The 15,990-nt window shown below is 42.1% G+C and overlaps 1 protein-coding gene across 2 annotated transcripts; it reads left to right on the top strand.

The window, feature by feature from the left end:
• The first annotated feature begins 4,615 nt into the window (after positions 1-4,615).
• Positions 4,616-15,980, top strand: GLT8D2 (glycosyltransferase 8 domain containing 2). 2 transcript variants are annotated; one of them, XM_083462076.1, is made up of 11 exons: positions 4,616-5,032; positions 6,665-6,728; positions 8,522-8,564; positions 9,459-9,557; positions 10,427-10,595; positions 11,176-11,293; positions 12,288-12,372; positions 13,189-13,301; positions 13,900-14,066; positions 14,733-14,845; positions 15,438-15,980. In XM_083462076.1, the coding sequence occupies exons 3-11, from the start codon at positions 8,546-8,548 to the stop codon at positions 15,608-15,610; spliced, it is 1,056 nt and encodes a 351-aa protein (XP_083318202.1). In that variant the 5' UTR covers positions 4,616-5,032; positions 6,665-6,728; positions 8,522-8,545; the 3' UTR covers positions 15,611-15,980. The 2 variants fall into 2 exon arrangements, with proteins under 2 accessions (XP_083318202.1, XP_083318201.1); XM_083462075.1 differs by lacking the exon at positions 6,665-6,728 and having other exon boundaries at positions 4,623-5,032.
• Positions 15,981-15,990: the final 10 nt, after the last annotated feature.

Here is a 15,990-nt window from a genome sequence, read left to right as displayed (position 1 = left end):
ATATTATGACTGATATAATATTGCAAGTTGCAACAGTAGCAGCAATATACTGTATATCGGTTTTGTTAACGCGGGTGTTTCTTTGGTCACTCTCGATTAGAACCGCATTTAATTAATGCTATTATATCGCGTTAAGAGTACGTTGGTATGTTTGGTTATTTAATTTTCCGCTTTAAATGTAAACTCTTATGAAACTGCGGGTTATTCAGTGAACCATTTCCATTCTTTTATATGAAAAGTTTGTTATCTTGATTGCTTAATTAAATCAAATGAGCAAATTAATTAAGTTAAACGAGCAAATTCAATGAATTTGGATATGCAGTCGATATTAAAAAATAAATTTAAGAAACAGAAAGAGGGTGAAGGAAGTCAGACTTTGAAATGTTAAATTGATTGTAAAACTAATGAAATGTATCAACTTGAAAAGTATAAATAAAAACCTTTTTTTAAAGAGTCCGTTGCATGAAGAAAAAAGATTTATAACTGTAATGCTTCATTTTCATTCGTGTTATTATCACTGTTATGAATGTGTTGTCGATAATAAAAATCACTTATTTGTGCACAGTTTTATCTGTTGCACCAAGAGGACTTCTCATTTCTCCCTTTAGGGTTATCACCTTTCTTTGGGGGGGGGTACAATACCCCAGCCTCAAGACCCTTACTCATTTAATTACCTCTCCCCCTCAAGGGGACCAATGTGATTTTTAAAAACTTTTAAAAGCTCTTAACCCTTGCTTTTGAAATGAGGTAAAACTAATGTGCTAAAGCTCAGTCTCGGCATCTGCTACCACTGTCAGCACCCAACTCTGCAATATTTGTCGTTGGGTGTTTTTTTATGGTTTTACAGTGATCCTGTTTTTAACTGTGCTGCTATTTCATCTGTGTTGTAGGCCAGTCTGGATGCTTTATGAGCAGAAGAGGGGTCCTAAATAAATAGTCATGGAGAACTGTTGAAAATGCCCCTGAGCAAGTGCAGAGTGCAATTTTCCTTATCACACGAGGAGCTGTGGGAAATGGTGTTTCTAGATAGAGTACGTATGTCTTTTTTCCAAGGAATTAAAGATTGAAGAAAATGTGGCCTAGTTTGTCTGGAGATAAGATGTGCTCCCTAGAATCTGATAACTTGTCCTCAGTGCCTGCTTGCCTAGGGCAACAGCTGCCTCACATGTGCTGCACTGACTGACAGGGCAATCAGTCAGATGAGCTGGCAGGAAGTAATACAATGGAGAGAGAGATACTTGGAACTTTGATCTGCATTGCCTGCACAATGGCAGCTGGCATCAGATGTGTGCACTCTTGCCCAATGCATTATATAAAATTATGCCAATCACTTCCATATGCCTTTGTATGAAGGGGCAGATATCCGTGTTGCTGCAAAGTGCCAACACACATTCACAGCACACTGTGCTCACAGCCTGTGTGTATACATACTTTGCTACAATGCACCCACTACTGCATATATTACTTTAGGGAACATCCATGTGGTATGATATTTCAGACAGCACTTTCATTTAACAGCAAACAGTCTTGCATTCAGTTTTTACATTGCTGTGGGGACCAAAGTGACTGTAGGAAACTGCATGGGAGGGATAACCACCGTTTATAAATTTTTATTCATTAAAATATTTTAATCCTGCCTTCAGCATAACATGCTGGAACAAGTGCATCTCAACTTTAAGCTTTGAAAAGGGCAGATGGGGGGGAGGGGGACAGGAGAGATTCCAAAGGCAGTGTGTTCCAAAGCCTGGTTGTTATCACTGAAAAGGCCTTCCCTTGTGCTCCCATCACTGCACCTCTGACAGCTAACAAAGACCACGACCTTGTGCAAGGTTCTCAGTGTGATGTTGTTTTTTAAATTGGGAAGGTCCTTTGATATCCTGACTCCAAGCCATCTGGAGTTTTAAAGGTATAGCAAGGTACCTTGGGAGAAAAGCAATGACAAACCTAGACAGCATCTTAAAAAGTAGAGACATCACCTTGCCAGCAAAGGTCCGTATAGTTAAAGCTATGGTTTTCCCAGTGGTGATGTATGGAAGTGAGAGCTGGACCATAAAGAAGACCGATCGCCAAAGAATTGATGCTTTTGAATTATGGTGCTGGAGGAGACTCTTGAGAGTCCCATGGACTGCAAGAAGATCAAACCTCTCCATTCTTAAGGAAATCAGCCCTGAGTACTCACTGGAAGGACAGATCCTGAAGCTGAGGCTCCAATACTTTGGCCACCTCATGAGAAGAGAAGACTCCTTGGAAAAGACCCTGGTGCTGGGAAAGATGGAGGGCACAAGAAGAAGGAAATGACAGAGGACGAGATGGTTGGATAGTGTTCTTGAAGCTACCAGCATGAGTTTGATCAAACTGCGGGAGGCAGTAGAAGACAGAAGTGCCTGGCGTGCTCTGGTCCATGGGTCACGAAGAGTCGGACACGACTAAATGACTAAACAACAACAAGGTACCTTGAATTGATCTTGGAAACAAACAGTCATGGTAAAACCTAGCTAATGCACTCTGAACACTTTTAAGGACAGGCCTGTATAGAGAAAATTGTAATTAACCTAGATGTGAACAAGGCACATATATTTATTCCTGGAATTCAGAGCAATATTATGAGTTAGAATCACAAGTGGAAACCTACCTCCATTGTGGAAGCTAGGAAGCCATTCAAGTGGTTTATCGAGGAGAGTCTTTATCACTATTCCTTCCCTTTCTCTCTGACTTTGATGGCAGTCAGTCTTTACTTATTTTTGGTCTTTGACCACAGTCCTCTTTCAGGAGCCAATGCATGCTTTGGGCTGATCCTTTTTCCCACCAGATGCATCTGTCAGGTCTTATCTGTTCACTTTCAGAAGGGTGGACATAAACAGCTGTTTGTTAGGTCATACGTTGTTATGTTTAAAGCTAATTGATCCTGCACTGGCACTGGCAAGCAGCAAGGAGAGCTTTGTATGGCCTGGTAACATGTTAGATCATGTTGGTTCAATGAAGATGTGGAAAACATGCCTATGCCCATTTCCTTTCAGCTGAGCTCTTTCTACCAGGGGAATGAGCGAGAGAGACTTCCACCCAGCTCCCTACCATTAGGCAAAGTCTGGTTGCTGGGAGACAGTGCCAACATTTCCCTGGCTTTCCCCCTCTGTGTTCCCACTACCTATGTTAACCATGGCCTGGCCTGTATACCACCTGTTGGAATGGGGGGAGGGGTTTATTCAATTCACATTTAAAGCCACATTTATCAAATTTGCACTTTCTGAACCAGTATGAGAACCAAAGCATAACTACTGTATCCTCCAAAATTGACACTTACCCAGTTTTATGTTGCAGTTCTCCAACCAACCAATGTTTTTAAAAATGCATATATTAGGTGAAAGTGTGTAAAAATGAAAATAACACCCAAAATGCATTATACTGGGGAAAATAGCTTGTAAAAATGTGTACATTGGTCAAAACTGCATACAAAAATGTCTTTATTAGGAGAAATCCACGCTGAATAATTTTCATGAGCAGAATTTAAGACTGGAAAAATTAGAAGCTGTGAGAACTGAAATTGACAGATAATTCCATTCCTATCTGTAAATGGTGTGCCATCTTGTTCTTTGCCTGAGGTAGCACCTGCCTGGCCCTGGCTCCAACCACTGGTGCATCCTACCTGAATCTTCACAGGTTTTGTCTGCAGCGCACTATTCACTGTGTCCCAAAAATTAACTATGCTCTGCTTGCTTCCTTCGTTCTGTGATGTACAGCTGTTTGTTCATTTTGGAATATTTATAAACATTACAGAATACCATAGTGATCTACAACAATAAAAAAAATATGCGAGTAAAAATAAATCAATAAAACAGTTCCCAACAAAAAAAAAATCTGTGTAAGTTCATATTGGGAAACATTTTTTAAAAAAAGTTTATTGATTTTTATCTAAGGCACTTAATCGTTAACATTTCTAAGCAGTATACATAAAAATGACCATACAGAGAATAAACAAATAATAATAATAAAACACAAACACTACCTTAAAATAATAATAAGTCTTTGTCATGAACCTAAAGTTAACCAAGGAGGGTGCCTGTCTATCTCAGGTGGGAAGGACTTCCATAGGCTTGGGCCCATAGTGCTGTTAGCCTCTGAGAAATTGTGTACAGTGCTGGTGTCTGCTTAACTTCAATGGGGCGCATGTTCTGCAAGGCAGGCGCCACTGCACTTAAGGATCTAGTCTGAGCTATTTATGAACATATATGCTATACATTGAATGAAATACCCATCTCCCCATATGTGGTTCCCCACCACCCCAAGAACAGCATGCACGTAGGCTGGGTTCACACTCAAAGCACATTCTTTCCCTCACATAATTCTGGACACAGTAGTTTGTTAAGGGTTGCTGGGAATTGCAGCTACAGAGGGTAAACTATAGTGCCCAGAATTCTTTGATTGAAAGAATGTGCTTTGGATATGCTTTAAAGGTATAGATTATTATTTCATAAACAATAAGTACAGTTCCCTGTCCTTCAGCTGAGCTTCCTTCCAACTGGTAAGATGCTGCCTGTTCACGACGACCAAAGCTCAGCATTAAGCGCAACTGTAATCTGAGCTCAGAACTGCTGCTGAAGTTTCTTCTTTTCCACTCTCTGGAATTTTCTGTCCGATGAGGATCAACCAAGAGTGGGAGGAGGAAAGTCCGCCACTTCTGGAGCCGCATCGTTCAGCACATCTGGAAGCAGTTTATGTGGCTCTCTCCACATAAACTCCAGCAGGGCAAGGTCTGGATTCTGGGTAGCTACGTAGCAGCAAAGGAAGGAAAGAAAAAGCAGTCCCAAGTCAACCACAAAAGAATTTTGAAAGACACTTCTCCATCAAAGTACTTTTGCAGGAATTGCAGAGGACCTTCAAGACTCTCGACTGCAGGATTTCAACAGCGATCCCATGAAATTGGATGTTCTGGAGTGAATGTTTACAGCAGTGGACCATCCAGCTACCTAGGGAACTTGCCTTGCAGTTATTTCTTTCTGGAGAAAATTCCCTACTGCCGAGCTGCCTTTGAAAGGTAAAACATTTAATTCTGCAGGAAATTATGGCAGTCACAATTTCCGTTTCTCTCTCTCCCCCCCCCCCCCCCCCGCTGCACTCTCTAGTTTTGTCATACGATCTTGCAATTGTGTCTGGAGATTGTCAATATTCAGTAACCATTTCCCAAGTGTTCCAGTAAATGTATTAAAAGCAATGAGCTGACATAATCTCATTTTCCAAAAATGAAAACTCCTGCCCCCCCCTTACACATATTAAACAAATAGCGCTGTGTTTTTTACTATGGGTCTCCTAAAGTTCAGATCCTAGATTTTAGAATCTGGTGCAAGTTACACAGATTAAGGTTGTTTGGTGTGAAAACACTTGTAGCTTCAATGACTGCAGATGGTTTGGGACACCAGCGACGTTTTATTTACTTACAGTAATTATTGAGTAGAATTTCCGTGCCTGAAAATGGAAAATGCATGTTTCTTGCATGCCAAAAAAGAGGTTTCAGATATATGATATTTTCTTGGATCAAAATGAGTTAGTTCTTTGTGCATGTTACTGAAACCTGGTTGTGTATGCAGTTCTGAGAGCACTGTTCCACACGGGGATTTATTTGTTTATTCTGGTGGTGAGCAAACCCTCCCAAATTCTATCCTTTCTTTTTGGACAACCCCCATGAGAATTACTTCATCTCTCTCTCTCTCTGTGTGTGTGTGTGTGTGTGACAAAGAAAGAGAGAGTCAGAAAAAAATAGAATTTAGGAAAATAGAACAAAATAAAAGATTTAAAATCCATATAAAGCTAACATATATTGCTTTTGTTTTTACTATAACAGCTTTAAAAAAGTAAGCATTATTGATTAATTTAAAAGTAGATACATGTTGGAACGAATTTATGCCCTTAAAACTAAGAATCACCACATTTGTCTGAAATGGATTCCAGATATTTTGGGGTAAAGCTGGAGGCCTTCACTGCAAAAGGAATGCTACCTTCTAAGTTGTGAACTGATAAGTTCCTTGCAACAGAAAGCTTAATTTTTCCTTCTGCAATATTTCAGGAATAAAATCTCTACAGATTTCGGGAACATGCATTTACAGTATTGATGAATCACCATAAGAGACAATATCATCTTATTATAGAAAATCAAATATAGGATCATAAAAAACTTTTCAAATGAGAATTATAAAAAAAAATCATAATTTTATGGCTAGAGCTGTGGCAAGTAATGCCATCTCTGAGTAATTTTTTATTTCCTTTAAATGGTGGCTGAATCTGATGCTGGTTAAATAGCTGAAATCAATGTAAACACAGACCCGAGCAATTATTTCCAAGCACAGTTCTTCCAAAGCACCTACTCTGTAGATAAGACACAAAGCTGAGATTCACAACTACAGGCCTCTATAAGCACAGATGGCATTATTCAGTCTTGTGAAGGCCTTTCATGATCCCCCCATGTTTTTCCCCTTTACAGAACTTAGTCAAAGTGAGTGGTTGCTAGAGGCAAAGGAAAGAGTTTAAAGAATTAAATGGAACTATGTGGGGGTCCAGCCTTAGGGAAGTTGTTCTATGGGGAGTTGTTCTCTGGGGAACTTTTGACTTTGTTATGAGGGTAAAAAATGCTCCTTTTCCTTTATGAGGTACCCAAGAGCCCATCCTTTTGTAGGTTCTCTATCGGTAGGAGAAAATAACAGAGACCAACCAGAGAATATTGAGAAGCAAAGCAGCTGGTAAGCCTGATCTTTATTAAAGCTGTTGCAACAGGGTGCTCCCCCCCCCGCAGGAGGGGGGAGGGACCCCAAGCCATGCGCGCAAACCCTTATATAGACATTTTAAATTGCCCGCCCTGAAGTCCAAGACCACCGCCAGAAACATCATACATACATCACAGAAGGGGTGTGGGCCAATACCACCCCCTTAATACATCAGAGAAGGGGCGGAAATCTGGGTGTGTTGTTTCTTCCTATCTGCCGGGTTACCTGATTGGATTACCTGGGCATCCTGGCCACTCTTTTGTTGTGATAACTACTCAGTTCCTGAATCCAGGTCACAGGTCTATACCCTATTCATATCTTAAATGTGCCCTTTAGACAGGATTTGTGAAAGAGGCAATGGGTAGATTTCCATTTTCCATCGACCTTGCAGAGAAGTATTTGAGGTCATTTTGGGAGAGAGAAAATGGTTTCAGGACTTTTCTGTAGGTTTCAGACATGTGGTTTACATATTTGTATGTGTTTGCTTGGTACATTTATGAACGTCTATTAGACATCACCTTGCTGACAAAGGTCTGTATAGTTAAAGCTATGGTTTTCCCAGTAGTAATGTATGGAAGTGAGAGCTGGACCATAAAGAAGGCTGATCGCCAAAGAATTGATGCTTTTGAATTATGGTGCTGAAGGAGACTCTTGAGAGTCCTATGGACTGCAAGAAGATCAAACCTATCCATTCTTAAGGAAATCAGCTCCTGAAGCTGAGGCTCCAATACTTTGGCCACCTCATGAGAAGAGAAGACTCCCTGGGAAAGACCCTGATGTTGGGAAAGATGGAGGGCACAAGGAGAAGGGGACGACAGAGGACGAGATGGTTGGACAGTCTTCTCGAAGCTACGAACATGAGTCTGACCAAACTGCGGGAGGCAGTGGAAGACAGGAGTGCCTGGCGTGCTCTGGTCCATGGAGTCACGAAGAGTCGGACACGACTAAATGACTAAGCAACAACAACAACAACAAATTATAGATATGTTAATCCAGTGTGCCATTGCAGTCCTCAAGCTATATGGCATCTGTAGTTAGATCCTCTACATGTCTAGATATATGACAGATATAGGGGTTACCTGACTGTGCATAACTATCAAAAGAAAGGTGGCTGGTTCTCAGAATCCCCACTCAAAGTTGTAGCTCCCCTTATGGTACCGTTCTCAGACTCATGCTGAGACTAACATAAGCTCAAGTTTTGCTGTATACAGAGACAATATAGAAATTGGTTCAAGTGTAGATATATCAAGTCAAAACAAATGCATGTATCAATCTCACAGCTCAGGTATATATAGTCAGGCCATAAGCTGGACCATTCTGCCCCATGGTTTATATTAAGGGATATAACAGAGGAACAAGAAGATTGTGCAGGTGAGGGTAATGGATTCAACCCATATAGAGTAACCTTGCATGAATTGGAAGAAAGCAGATGTGGTAGGTATTGCACCACAGTGAGGGCTCAGAAAGATGTTCACGTCTTTCCTACATCTTTTCAAAAAGGACCACTTCACATTTGTGGCTCTGTATTGAAGAATAAGACCAAGTTATGTTCTTTTCTTAATTTTTTTGAATGGCAGAGGGTTAAATGCATTGCATTTGCTCCTGGAATGCACCTCTACCTCTGCTGGGTAGATGTAAGATGTTTTCCATTCAAGTCAAAGGAAAAACCTAATGTTATTGGGGTTTCAGCCAGTAACATTTAGTACAGACTAAATGTGAATTATTTTCACCTTCTGATCTTTGTCTCCTATTTCTTCTTTCGACCACAGATTGAGACCAAAAGAAAGGACCGTATGGCTCTCTTACGAAAAAGTAAGACACCTTCAGGGGCGGGGAGTTGATTTAAATAATTAGATCCCTGGTTTGGAACTGAAGTCTGTAGAGGAGTCCCTGCTAGTGGTAGGGGGGTGAAAAGTTTTTGAATATCTGCAGCGTTGTCCGTAGATGGTTGCAGAGGTTGGCAGCAAGGCAACAGTGAGCAGCATCTGGTGTTCAGTATCAGGACCTGCGATAGCACACTGAGGAAGCTAAGACCTTCCTCTTTCCACCTCATGCTGCTGCTTCCAAGTGGGATGATGAGTCAGCCTAGTAGCAGGAGAAGAAAGGGAAGGAGGTCAGAAATGGCCATCTGCTGGTCTGAGAATCAGCTGCTGCCACCCCATCCTGGCTGACTCTTCACGCTAATCAATAGCAGCAGATTACCAGGCCAGCCGCCTTCCCATGCTCCAAATTGGTGGCAGTCGAAACAGACTGGTGAGGAAGAAGGTAGCCAGTGGCAGCACTGGCAAGTCTGGGGGTCCGGATGCTCAGGGGCAGGGGCCCCAGGCCCGGCAGGTGGAGGAGCCAGGAGCCAGCAGAGCAAGGTGGCTGCTGGGGTGCTGCTGTGGCCTGTTATAGCTATCGCTCTATGGCTGTCCTGGGCTACTCATCCACTGCCTCTTGTCATATTGTAGTTTGCAGTGCCAACTGTCTTTGGCCAAGCAAACTGTAGTGTGATGATACTCTTACGTTTTTATTATATGTAGGAAATCTATCGAGGTTTACTCAATGGAGTAAACCTCATCAAGACCATACTTCTGAGCAAATAAGATTGCACTGTCAAGTTGCAGGCTGAAATACACTAAAGTCCCATCAAATTCTGAGTAAACATGCTAAGGATTGTTACTGTGAATATAATATTATTAACCAGCTTCTTTTCCATTTCAGTTAATCAGATCCTACTGTTCCTTCTTGTTTTGACTCTCTGTGCTATTCTATATAATAAAGTTCACAAGATGCCATCCACCATGCTCAAGAATGATCCAGGTAGGCCCCTATAGTTAGAATCTGTTTCTTTTTGTACATTGCCAAGACTGAATAATTTCTGTTTGTAATACAGGATAATAGAACCCACACTTCTGTCACTTTCCCTGTTGATATTGTTTTTCAGCTCTTGGTGGCTGACAATATTTCAGGCCTAGTTGCCATATTTCCTTATACTGATGTTCTTACATGGGATAAGAAAGTAACTTTTGCATAGGTGTGAGCGCAGATACAATATCAGAAGGAAATACAGCAGCCAGGAACATCAGGTATACGAAATGTAACAAACCCAAGTGGCACATTAGGAGATAAACATGCCAATTTCATTTAGGCTGCCTTATTTATTATTTGTTTGTTTGTTTGTTTGTTGATCTATTTATGCATACATACATTCTATACCACTAAATCAATAAAAAATATATTCTCAAAGTGGTGTGCATAAAATCAATATGAAATTAAAGGTAAAAGCATAAAGAAGCAAAGAACAGAACAACAGAAAGCAGGGTCATGTGGCAAGGTAACCTTGTGTAAATAAAAATGTTTTAAAGCGGCATCTTAAACTAAACACAGAAGACTTGCCTGCCTAATATATAAGGGCAGTGAATTCCACAAACTTAGATACTCAGATAGAACTGACTTTCAGCAACACTGTCAGGGATTATTTAGCTAACATGCTTGCATTGCAGGCAGGAAGACTAGATACCTCTTGAGGTCCCTCTTAGCCCTAAAATTATATTATTCTGTGAACACTACTCTCTACCCCACTCTTTAAGGGACTTCGATAAAGTGCTAGTTGTAGCAGAACGATATAAATTGTGTGTAATAACACATATGGTGGTGGTTGTTACTCTTTTTGTTGTTATTCTTACCAGTTGATTTGGAGAGCCCTGAGGAAATGGAAGAAGAAATCCCTGTGGTGATATGTGCTGCTGCAGGCAGAATGGGTGCAGCGATAGCAGCAATCAGCAGCATTTACAGCAACACTGATTCCAATGTCTTGTTCTACGTAGTTGGACTAAAGAATGGCATTCCGCATATCAGGTGAAAATAATGTGATGGGGAAATACAGGGTTCAATCCTGTGCTTAGGATCCGGCAGCTGAAGAGCCATGTAACTTGTTGGATGCCCCATGTGGGAATGGCTGAGGAAGCAGAGCAGTAGGAGTCCTGCTGGGATGCTGTCTAAGCAGTCAAAAGACAATGAGCTGTTTCCTCAGCTCACGTGCTAATATGTGACAATGCAGGGCAAAACTATGCCTAATGCTTAGTATACTGGTGAGCCAGCTGAGCAAGGGGCGGAAGATCAAATATCTTCATCCCAGGACCTGTTGGAATTCCATATGGAAGGTCACACCAGTAAGCTGAAACGCTGGACACTTTAGGTGTCTGAAGAATGCCATTTGGAGCACAGAGTTTGGGAGGGCTTAGAAATTGCCCATCATATTTTCTCCCACTATTCCATATTCCACCGTATTCCAGAAAAAGTACCGTGTGTAGAGAAATGGAGTGGACAATATGACCAGGGATAAGGGGATAGAATGAGCAGCAAGGGATGCAACAAAGACACTCATTGCTTAAGGTGTTCTGTCATATATTCCTTTTTCTCTCTCTTTTGCATCTAGAAAGTGGATTGAAAATTCCAAGCTTAAAGATATAAGGTTTAAAATTGTGGAATTCAACCCCATGGTGCTAAAAGGGAAAATGAGGCCAGATGCAGCACGGCCCGAGTTACTTCAACCTGTGAGTATACAGACGCCTGTAGAATGGGGATCTCCAAACTTTTTGGGCCAGCAGGCACATTTCAAATTTCTGTGGGCACCAGTCGCAAAATATCTGCCCTGGGGCACATAGCATAACACGAAAGGAGCGGAGTACAGTCATTGCTGCTCCCTTCCCAACCAGCTCATTGTTTGCGGTGGGAAGTTATCTGTGTTCTTCTGGTCCTGGTAGTGGAAAACTATTAGGCAGCGCTGTTGCTGCCTAATAACGGTAGGGAGGACCAGGAAAAATATACACATTCATGGTCTCTTGTACATACAGCGTGTGTGCATGCACACACTCCCTGGACACATACAAGCCACAGACACACGTGCATCTCTGTGTCTCTCTCACAGACTTAAGCATTTCACATATAAACAGCCACACATACATATCTCCCTCACTCTCTTCCCAAATGCATCTCTCCCACTGTGTCTTACATAGATCACACATACACAAACTGCACACGCATCTCTCTCTCTCTCTCTGCCCCATCTCTCTGCCCAAGTGCACACAGAGAGCATAACGGAGCACACCCTCACCCCATCCAGAAAAGCCCCTCCAATCTCCCTGCAACCAAATCAGCCTGAAATATCAAAAAGATTGACTGGGAGTGACCTAAATCTCTGCTGCATACTGCCTTCATCTGATCACACACCTGTGAGTGATGCTGGGACAAAGAAACAATGGCAACTCCTGCTTTCTGAAAACACAAAGGCTGGTTGCTTTCCCTCCACCACTGAGGATTGGAGGGTTCGTGTTTTTCAGGCAGGTTTGAGTCCAAGAAACATTATTTTTTATAACTTAAACCAGCAAAACACACAGACAAACCCCTATGCATTATGTGTTATTAGAATGCACTCTACCCCCAACAGGATATTGCTTGAATGATGAATATTTTAAACTGGGCATATGAAATATAACGTTGAATGTCTTATGTTTTCTACTTTGCTGACTCCCTTTTTAATTTCAACAGCTAAATTTTGTGCGGTTTTACCTCCCTCTGCTTATTCACGAACATGAAAAAGTGATATATCTTGACGATGATGTGATTGTGCAAGGTAAGTTGTTTGTCCAGAAAATAAGCCCTAGGAGGTTGAAAATCCCAACCAAAGCCTATATTCTGTAGGTCTATCATCACCAAAAATGAGATCTGGAATGGATTCCTTTGCTCAACCCTGTGCCCCAAATTTTGAAAACAGAGGTAGTAATGCTACCAGAGCCATCTTTCCCATAGGGCTTAGTAGTGCATCGCGCCAGGGCAGCGGCCTTGCAGGGGCGCCCCAGCAAGTGGGGGAGCGGCGCGTCTTTGCTGGCAGCCTCCACTTTTCCTTCATGCGCGCCAGCTGCGCCCCCCCCAACCATAAGGCTGGCAGGCGTGCAGCTTCCCTCCCAAGCCTCCTCGGGAGGAGCGCGATCCCCGCAGCAGCTTAGGATGGAAGCTGTGTCCCGCCAACCTTAAGGCTGGCGGGTGCGCAGCTTCCCTCCCAAGCCTCTGTGGGGATCGCTCTCCTCCCGAGGAGGCTTGGGAGGGAAGCTGCGCTCTCCTCCCGCAGAGGCTTGGGAGGGGTGCAACTTCACTCCCAAGCCTCTGTGGGGATTGCTCTCCTGCAGCAGCATGGGGGAGAGTTGGGCCCCCCGATGGCTGACAGTGCACAGCTACGGCCACCCCAACACTATCCATGGTAATTTGGGGGCGCTGGGCAGATATTTGCACCCTGGCACCACATCTGCTAAAGCTGGCCCTGAATGCTACACACTGAAATCCTTCGAGGGTAGCAGGTTTTTGCATCAGAAACGGGTGAACGGTAAAGACAGCTAACAAGGTAATGAGTACAGACTTATGGGGCTTTTGAATAAGCCTGGCTTTTCTTTAGGTGACATCCAAGATCTGTATGACACCAAACTAGCCCGTGGGCATGCGGCAGCTTTTTCGGATGACTGTGATTTGCCTTCCACTCACGAAATTGTGAGAAGCATCGGAATGCAGGTAAGAAGTCCTTGCAGCACAAAAAAACTCATGTATTTCCCGACTCATTCTCCTGAGTTCATATTTCTTCCCACGTCTTCTTCACATTAATCTCTGGGACCTGAGGGGGCGGGCATTGGAAAAAATGGATTTCTGGTGCTCCACTGGTATGAGGGAGGCAGGCTGAGAAACCTGGAGATCTTGGGGGAGAGCTCCATAAAAAGCCTGCAGAAAATCAGAGGTGCTTGTCACAAGGTGTTATCAGCACAATGGGAATGAGCTATTTAATTGACTTTCAGGCTGCATAGCCTGTGTGACTCTTTAATACCTGCATCAAGCAATGGATTCTGCAATTATATTTTATTTTCCATGTTCATAATGTTGTCTTTCAATCTGTTGTGACCCACCATGATATGAATCCTAATAAAATAAAAATAAATACAAGCTAATAAACTTGCCTCCCCAAGTCTACAAACATGTCTTCTGTTCTCTTCCTCCACTACCAACACCTGCCCTGAAAACCTGGGACATGGAATGAGCTAGTACCACTCACATTTATAAACTTTTGAGAATATCTAGGTTAATTTATAGTAATCACATGTCTTGTTCTTCCCCCTAGAATACCTATATGGGGTTTCTGGACTACCGAAAACAAACAATCCGAGATCTTGGCATAAGTCCCAGCACATGTTCCTTTAATCCTGGTGTCATTGTTGCAAATATGACGGAATGGAAGCACCAACGAATCACAAAGCAATTAGAAAAATGGATGCAGAAAAATGTAGAGTATGTATAAACAGTGCACGCTCTCTCTCTCATATCCTTCCTGGGTCTGGTGTGGACTAGCATACACACTGCAAATTCTCTGCTTGGTGTTCACAGCAGGCTAGCTTGGGTGTTATGCTTGCGCCAGCAATACACTCAGCGTTTGAATGGATCATTAAAGGTGATCAATGTGATAGCTTTCTCATATGCACCCTAGGAGGATGGTACGCTACATACAAGTTGTAGGCTGGATCGATTCTGATGTTTTTTTGTTTTTGTTTTTAAATCTCAGTATCATCACAAAAAGCCCAGTTTTCAAGTCAATGATGTAGCAGACTAAAGCCACCCCAGGGTATTGTCTAAAGGCAAATGAAGTCACCAGCTTCCTGAAGCTAAGCAGGTCTGGGTCTGGTTCCAAGATAGAAGAGAAGCAGGTTATAAATGCAAGAAAATTAAATCAGCTTCCTTTTGGAAGAAAGGAATATGCTCAGAGAGCTTATCAATGATAGCATTTATACTTTCATGCAATATTCCAGACTTGCAATCTTAAATTAAAAGGAATCCTAAGCTTCAGTTACACAACTATTTCAAAAGCTCTTCTCATCTAAATGAATTGTGCTGTGCCATGCTATTCATTGAAAAGGTATTCTAACCAGATCTTTCAATTCCCATTGATATATTTTCCAGAGAAAATCTGTACAGCAGCACTCTTGCTGGAGGTGTGGCCACTTCTCCAATGCTCATTGTATTCCATGAGAAATATTCACATATTAATCCTTTATGGCATATCCGACATCTAGGTAAGTTTGAGACTCGAGTTGTGCAAGCTGAAACAAAAATGCAAAAGGCCTTTAAGGGTTCCTTAGAATATTGTATGAGCGCTGCAACCCCAGAGTCATCCGTGACTGGACCTAACAGTCAGGCGTACCTTTACCTTTCCTGCACCTGTATAGTTTGAAGCTGGGCAGACTGTAAGAGACAGCACATACATCAGATTTCTTCTTTGCAAATTAAATCTGTTGTTCTCCCAAGACTGTGGTGCAGATGGGGCAAATGGGGCATGGCAGGGAGATGAAATCCTGGTACACAGGTAAAGTTCCTTTATGGTGCACAGGTACAGCTTTCTGGAATTATTTAAATATAGCTGTGGAGAGTGAACAAGCCATAGTTAAGTATTTACTGTAATCCTATGCCCACTTATCTGGGAGCAAGTCCTGCTGAACTCAATGGGACTTACTTCTGAGTAGACATGGATGGGATGGTGCTGCAAATGACAGAGCATTAAGCAAGTGTTTATGATGAAATGGAGGAGAGCTGCACTATTTTGTTTAAAGAGTGAAGAGTTTTCCAGTAAGGGCTCTATAAAAATCTATCTAATTTCCCCCCCTATAGGCTGGAGTCCAGATGCCAGGTACTCAGAGCACTTTCTTCATGAAGCCAAGTTACTTCACTGGAATGGAAGATACAAGCCTTGGGATCACCCTAGTGTTCACACTGACCTATGGGAAAAGTGGTTTGTTCCTGACCCTTCAGGAACTTTTAAATTGATTCGTCCTAATAGCTGATGCTGTCATTTACATTTTTAAAGGATTAGGATCAGTCATTTGCAGCATGCACAAGATACTTCATTCTATGCAATATTTTGTGATGCGAGTTCACCTCCTTTGTTGCATATAAAGCTGCTGCATAAGTCTGTAACTAAAAGCATGGCTCAAAACGAAGAGTTCATTGGAGCCCTGATGAAACAGTCACAGTTTGGGGAAGCTTCAAGACATGCCATTAGGGCTACAAGGCTTAGGGAAAGTACTTTGTAAAAACAGGGACTACATTTTAAGTCATACTCTGTAAATAAAGTTTGTTTCTTGCTGAGAGACCAAATACTGTTTCTTGCAGACTGTAACACTTTTTGAATAAAAATAAGGTTTACTTTAAGTATACATTATGA

The sequence above is a fragment of the Podarcis liolepis genome, assembly GCF_965112155.1.
Source record: "Podarcis liolepis genome assembly, chromosome: 10".
NCBI classification, from domain to species: domain Eukaryota; kingdom Metazoa; phylum Chordata; class Lepidosauria; order Squamata; family Lacertidae; genus Podarcis; species Podarcis liolepis.
Note: the sequence above shows the minus strand (reverse complement) of the source record. Positions and strands in the feature narration are given on the sequence as shown.

What these genes read in the sequence shown, in the direction of transcription:
- GLT8D2 (XM_083462076.1), top strand. An exon ending in CGATGATGTGATTGTGCAAG is followed by an intron (nt 12,373 to 13,188) that starts GTAAGTTGTTTG and finishes GCTTTTCTTTAG; the next exon opens with GTGACATCCAAGATCTGTAT. An exon ending in ATGGCATATCCGACATCTAG is followed by an intron (nt 14,846 to 15,437) that starts GTAAGTTTGAGA and finishes CCCCCCCTATAG; the next exon opens with GCTGGAGTCCAGATGCCAGG.